Raw genomic sequence first — 6,270 nt, 5'->3', positions numbered from 1 at the left:
GATGAGCATGAATCATCATCTAGCTGAGTTACTGGTATTACGAGTCGGCCTTTCTCATGGGGCCGGGATTTAATTCCAGATCAGCGCTAAGTAGCCGCCTATTGACGCAGTGCAGTGCACGTATAAAACAAAACGGAAAGCTCTGTGGGCAAGAGAGCAGCAGCAAACAACGATCATCTGATCTAAAACAATGGGCGTGTTCAAAGTAACGTACCTGCAATGTCTCAGACAATAAGTAACAGTGTACAGAATTGGGCCGCCTTATTTACCGTCACCTGATCTGTGTCAGACAGATCTTCCCCTTAACAGTGTGGCACGGCCTTCGACTTCACATCAGGTTGATCAAGAATGCCATTCCGATTCAGATTCTCTAGGCAATCGGGATGTTGATATGTACACTCGAGTTCTTAAATGCGCAAGATCGCCGAACAACAAAATGGCTAACTCTTCCAACTCTAAAACAAAAAAATGTGTGATAGAATCAGTTACGAGGACTCACTTTCTAAAAGACTGTATTCTGGAACAAGCAGTTGCGGCTGCCTGTCTACCGTCCACATAGGGGGCCTCAGGATACTCCAGTGGAATTGCCGTTTAATACTTTCTGCAGGTACCGATTTATTATATTTGATCTCCCAACAATCTCCAGACGTTATACCAATACAAGAACCTCGTTTATCCGCTGATCAAGACTTTCATTTAAACAACTACAGGTGTATTCGATTTGATAGACCTTCCCGAGATGGTGGGTTAGCTTTTTCATTTCGTCTGAATGCTGTCATAAAGCGAAAAATTTCACTTCAGGCTCTATCTACCGAATGTGAAGTTTTAATTTTAGAAATGACTATGCTAGGTTGCACCCCGCTTTCTAATATTAACTCCTACTTTCCCGCTGTAGTGCAAGACGTACGCTCACTTGACGTCGCGGTGGCCTATTGCAAGAAGAACATATTGTTTGCGTGTGACCAACTCACATCATGAACGAGAAGAAAGGGAACCGAGGGGCCCGATTTTTATTAATCATACCATATGAAGCCAACAAACAATTACAACAAACAAGCAACAAACAAAACAGTTCCAGTTGTAAAAACATAAATATACTCCAGAAAGTGGATGGGAAAACGGCTCCGCGGTAGCTCAATGGTGAGAGCATCGCACGCGCAATGCGAAGACGTGGGTTCGTTCCCTACCTGCGGACAGTTCTTTTTTCATCCGTTTTCATTTCCATTAATTTTTATCATTTCTTTAATTCAATTAGTAAGTACAAGTAATTTCCTCATTGTTTGTTGGCTTCTTATGAAATGACTAACTCACATCATGTGTCATGGGGTTTGCGCACTGACTCATGTGCAAAACATTTATGGGGTTGGACTAATGATAACAATTCTACATGCTTAAATGCTAAAGTTGCCACTTTATTGCGCTCGCAGTGGCAATCTGTCCTAGATTTGACATTTCAGGCGTTTCCATCACTTCTTGAGCTGTGGTCGATGCCGCCACTCGAAGTGACCACCGCCCGATTGTCATTGATATTAACAACCACCCGATTTATTTGAAGAAGCGTACGCAGACTTTCGTGGACTATTCAAAATTAAAAAATTGGCAAAACAGTTGACAAAACAACCAAAGGAAGTGCAAGCCGCAACCTTACTCGTAACGGTTGGAGAAGAAGGCAGAAAGGCTTACAGTACCTTCAAGTTTGAAAATCAGGCAGATAAGGACACCATCGACATATTGCTGCAGAAATTCGAGAATTTCTGCAGGCCGAAAAGCTCCCCCGTATTCAGAAATGCGCCTTGACTCCAACTTGACTTGCGGCCGTTTCAAGTCGGCGCCAACGCGTATCATAAATCTCCCTTGACTTGAAGCGCCTCCTCGTGGCGGACTTGATCAAGTACGCGAAACTTTCAAGACAGAGCCGGAGCTACCTTGAGGTAGGCTTGGAGAGGTTGTAGCAACATGGTGTCGTATAGGAGCGACGTCGCCAGAAGAATCAGCGCGTACGAATTTGCGTGTAGAGCCTGTGATGTCGTCTTCGGTGATGCATTTTACATGCGAAGTGTGCCACGGCCATGGTTGCGTGACAGATCGAACCCGATGGAGGTATACGACGATGATGAGTTCATCACGCGCTATCGATTCACGAAGCAAACAGTTCGTGAGCTGCTGGCATTTCTACCACTTGAGACGAGCGGCGACAACCGAGGACTGCCGCTGACACCTCTGCTACAGCTGCTTGTGGCACTGAGATTTTACGGCGCCGGAACCTTTCAAATTGTGAGCGGAGACTTGGTCAATGTGTCCCAGCCCACGGTATGTCGCACGGTGAAAAAAGTGACGCGCCTCATTGCCAGGCACCTGTTTCGAGCAGTTGTCCGCTTCCCGGATGCCTCGCAGTTGTCAGGTGTGATGCGGGGCTTCTATGAGATCGCCCACTTGCCCGGGGTGACCGGCTGCATCGAGGGCACACATGTGCGCATAAAGAGTCCCGGAGGTGATGACGCAGAGGTTTACCGCAACCGCAAAGGACTGTTTTCTGTTAACGTTCAGGTAAGCCCTTTTTCACAATGTGCAGTGATCGTAAGCGATTAGTTTTGCAGGAACGCAAAAGCAGCGGTGAAAGTCCTAATCGTCATGTTACAATTTCTGCATGCTTTAAGTAACGGTCTCTCGCGCGTCATATTCATTCACACGCAATATTTCACGGAAAGACGGTACGAGTACTGCTTTTAGTCGAGTGTGTGGTCTTAACGGTTGCACTAATAGGCCATTTAAAGTGCAAATGTGCGGCAAAGAAGAGCTTCGCTTGCTGATCACGAAGTAACGGGCATGCTGTGCACGTACACACATTTTTGGCAACGTAAGAAATCGGCTATCACTCACACTTCTGTACATCGTGACCAGTACGAGCTGTGCGATAAATTCCATTCTGTACATGTGCCGTGGCAAGAACAGGACCTAGAATTATGGGCCACTTGAAATTTTAGGTAGTTGAAAATCTCTGTGAGATGGCCTTCAGCAGTTTTCAGATTTTGATTGTCCGTCTTGCTGGGAGGCAAAATGTAGTTACAGTTGCTGCAACTCCAAAATGCTGTTCCTCCGCTCATACTCTTTCTTGCAGGTGGTTGCGGGACCAATGCTGCAGTTTTTCAATGTTGTAGCGAGCTGGCCGGGGTCTGCCCATGACAGTCGCATATACGACAATTCTCGTGTACGTGTTATGTACGAACAGCACCGTGTGCCTGGTCTGCTGCTTGGAGACATGGGCTACGCCTGCTCTCCTTTCCTGATGACCCCACTTCATGAGCCAGGTCCAGCTAACTCACCAGAAGGCAGGCAAGTAATGCCTAACCATTTCAGAGGTGTATATGATAGGTAGCACTTCTCTCCATAATAACATACTCTTTTTGTGAAGCTATGCTATACACCTGAAGTGTGGTACAGCGAGTAGCTGTAACACATAAGCAACATGCTCCTCTGTTATCTGCTGCTGCACCAAGAGCACACAGAAGGAGTCACCTATATAGCCAGATCAATATGACTACATTCAATATAATGGTTGGCAGTGAAAAATGGCTGGACAGAATGAATGGCAATCTAGCCATGTGCTACATTGTTTCCAAGAAATTGAATGTATTTGTAAGCATTCAGTGTAGATCTGTGCTAACTACACAGAAGGAAAGATTTGGCACAATTTAATGTACAGTGTGCATTGAAAAACTGATTGATTGCATTGTGTTGTCATTCTATCAGGTACAACAAGGCACACATCAAGACCCGCAACTCCATAGAAAGGGCCTTTGGAGTGTGGAAAAGGCGCTTCCCCTGCTTAGACATGAAACTTCAACACAAGCCTCAAAATGCAGCTCGCATAATAACAGCTTGTGCTGCCCTGCACAACGTGGCTCTCCTGCGACAAGAACCCGAGCCAATTGGTCTCCATGTTCCCACCAGCAGATGCCGACGTACAGGAAGAAATACCTGCCAAGAGCACCTGCCATCTGTTAATGGTGTGGGGGACAATATACCTGGCATGCGTGCACGGCAACTTCTAATCCAGAGGAGTTTCTCGTAAACATTGTTGTTTCAAATCCACGTCAGTGTTTCTGAATAGTAGGGGTGTGCGTATAGTGATTTTTGATATCGAATTGAATACAAATTGTCCCAAATTGAATAGTTTTCCAATAATGAACAAGCATGAACACAATTAATATAAAACAATGTTCACATCCTAGTATAATTAGGAAGTTTCTGTTATTACATAGTACGTTATGAAGCGATGTTTATTAAAAGCACAAATGAAGCATAAAGAGCAGACAAGTAGTTTCTTCGCATGCACAGAGCTCTTTAGACAGTTCGAATGGTCGCTGCATAGCCTGTAATGTATGGCTACCTGAGCGACGTAGCCTGTTCCACTACGCGAGTTCTCATGTTTTGTGTCTATACTATGCTCAAGGCGGTGAAAACTTGCCATGCTTTTGCTCCAATTTTGTTTTAGTTGACGTTTTGAAATATTAAACAAAGTTTAGAATATTCACACTCCCCTACTGAATAGTTGGGTCATGGGTTCAGTGTATGTGTTGTGCCGTATTTGTATGCCACTATAGATACATGATGAAATGGAAAAATACCATATGTGGTAAAAACTCTACTGCCCAGACATGCAGCCTCAGGGTCCCATGCAACCAAGTGCATGCTGCAATTTCTTATTCCAGGTGCCATATGCTTGCACAGTAACTGCTTCACACCTTCTATAGCCTTTTTACCATTTTCACAAATCTACATGGAGAGAAAACTGCACTATATTGTCTCATATTCTGTGACCCATTTCAGAATAAAAGCTTTAATATTTTTAACAACACTGATCAAGTTTACACTCTTTCGTTCATGGCCGTCAATTTGGCAAGCTCAACTTGCTTCTGAACTTGCAAAATTTCCATTTTGATTTTGTGTTCATTTCTTTTCTGGAGGTTGTCCTTGTGCTCCTCCTCCAGGAGGCGCATTCGTGTCTTATGCTCCTCCCGGAGCAAAGCAATCCTTACATCATTTTCGTAAGAAAGTGTTCTTTCAAGGAGTGCCATCCTGCCTCTGGGTGGCCTTGGGCTGGCCTCTGGGTGGCTTTGGGCTGGCCTTGGGCTGGCCTCTCTGGCTGGCCTGTCAAGCTCGTTTTCTTTGTTAGAATCATTGTCCAGATGCTCCAACACAGCTGCATTTTCATCTGCATTGGGTGCACATGTATTGTGTGTGACACCATAATTGTAGTCCATTGCCTCGTCGTTCTGCATGTGGCCAGGGCTCCTGTGCTCCTCTGAAATGGTAAATTCAACACGATGCTCATCATGCAGCACACTTCGCACCACTGAATTTAAATGCCACAAGAAATGGCTTTCACCATATTCAGCTAAGAGTTTTGAAAAAGCTTAAATGCCTTCTAGATACATATAACTCCTCACTGCACAACAAACAAGCTGGAAGTACCAATTGGCTAGACATGTATACAACATCAAAGTCTCATAAAACATGATAAACTGTGAAGTGGTTCCTCCCACTTTCCTCACAGGAGAATGCCTTCCAGTTTCATACCAAGAAAACTGTTTCAATGTGTTTCATGTATTAGTAACATACCGTAATAGTCATACACTGCTTCCACTTCTGTTACCATCGGCTGCAGGAGCCGAACAACAGGCTGGCTGTCTACTGGGGGGGAGATTAGTTGCTCCGTCCGAGTCATTCTCATTTGCGATTCTGGTGGCCATGTGACCAGCCACAGCCCCAACCAATGCTGACAGGGGTGTCATGCCTGCAGCAGCAGGTCCTCCTCCTAAAAAATGTGTAACAGTTATTACATTCTATGAAATACATTGAAAGTGCTTTGAGTGGACCAATACACAATGCACGCAGAATAAAATTGTTCAACACGTTTGCTTTCGAGCAGGTTGCTGAAACTGCTGTGACCCACTTTTCTCTCAAGTCATTTCCAGTATTAGCATGCAAGGTGTATTGTAGTATTGCATGCTGCCACATTTCCTGTTCCATAATCTTTTTATAGATAAGGTTGTAGAATAAACAATTTTTCACTGTAGAGCACTGCTTCGTGATGGTCGAGAGTGACACAAACTAGTCGCCATGTCCTACTGAAAATGTGAAGCAGGTTCTATTGGCATGCATGCAGTCCTACAGAGGCTACTATCAGATCAATTCCTTTTGGGTCTTTGGCCTAATGCAAACAGCGCAGCTTTGATTACAAGTGCTGCTACAGCCCTTCTACAAGCC

The 6,270-nt window shown here is 44.7% G+C and overlaps 2 protein-coding genes and 1 non-coding gene across 3 annotated transcripts; 2 read left to right on the top strand and 1 right to left on the bottom strand.

Annotated features, from left to right (window-relative positions):
- Positions 1–1,123: 1,123 nt before the first annotated feature.
- Positions 1,124–1,195, top strand: Trnaa-cgc (transfer RNA alanine (anticodon CGC)). The gene has a single exon. It is a non-coding gene; the product is annotated as a tRNA-Ala (tRNA).
- Positions 1,196–1,956: 761 nt separating this feature from the next.
- LOC119459341 (putative nuclease HARBI1) lies at positions 1,957–4,862 on the top strand. The gene is made up of 3 exons (XM_037721148.2): positions 1,957–2,547; positions 3,119–3,333; positions 3,751–4,862. The coding sequence occupies exons 1-3, from the start codon at positions 1,957–1,959 to the stop codon at positions 4,070–4,072; spliced, it is 1,128 nt and encodes a 375-aa protein (XP_037577076.2). The 3' UTR covers positions 4,073–4,862.
- LOC119459340 (uncharacterized) lies at positions 4,837–5,954 on the bottom strand. Its single transcript, XM_049671376.1, has 2 exons — positions 5,623–5,954; positions 4,837–5,305 (listed from the first exon to the last, which is right to left on the bottom strand). Exons 1-2 carry the CDS (start codon positions 5,732–5,734, stop codon positions 4,869–4,871), a joined length of 549 nt encoding a protein of 182 aa, XP_049527333.1. The 5' UTR covers positions 5,735–5,954; the 3' UTR covers positions 4,837–4,868.
- Between the last annotated feature and the right edge of the window lie 316 nt (positions 5,955–6,270).

Source organism: Dermacentor silvarum, chromosome 7 (genome assembly GCF_013339745.2).
Source record: "Dermacentor silvarum isolate Dsil-2018 chromosome 7, BIME_Dsil_1.4, whole genome shotgun sequence".
Classification (NCBI taxonomy): Eukaryota; Metazoa; Arthropoda; class Arachnida; order Ixodida; family Ixodidae; genus Dermacentor; species Dermacentor silvarum.
The sequence above is the reverse complement of the archived record's forward strand: the minus strand, read 5'-3'. Positions and strand labels throughout refer to the sequence as shown.

Coding starts and splice junctions, on each gene's coding strand:
- LOC119459341 (XM_037721148.2), top strand. CDS start 1,957: ATGGTGTCGTATAGGAGCGACGTCGCCAGAAGAATCAGCGCGTACGAA. Junction 2,548..3,118: donor TGTTTTCTGTTAACGTTCAG/GTAAGCCCTTTT, acceptor TCTTTCTTGCAG/GTGGTTGCGGGACCAATGCT. Junction 3,334..3,750: donor GCTAACTCACCAGAAGGCAG/GCAAGTAATGCC, acceptor TCATTCTATCAG/GTACAACAAGGCACACATCA.
- LOC119459340 (XM_049671376.1), bottom strand. CDS start 5,734: ATGAGAATGACTCGGACGGAGCAACTAATCTCCCCCCCAGTAGACAGC. Junction 5,306..5,622: donor AGCAGTGTATGACTATTACG/GTATGTTACTAA, acceptor TTACCATTTCAG/AGGAGCACAGGAGCCCTGGC.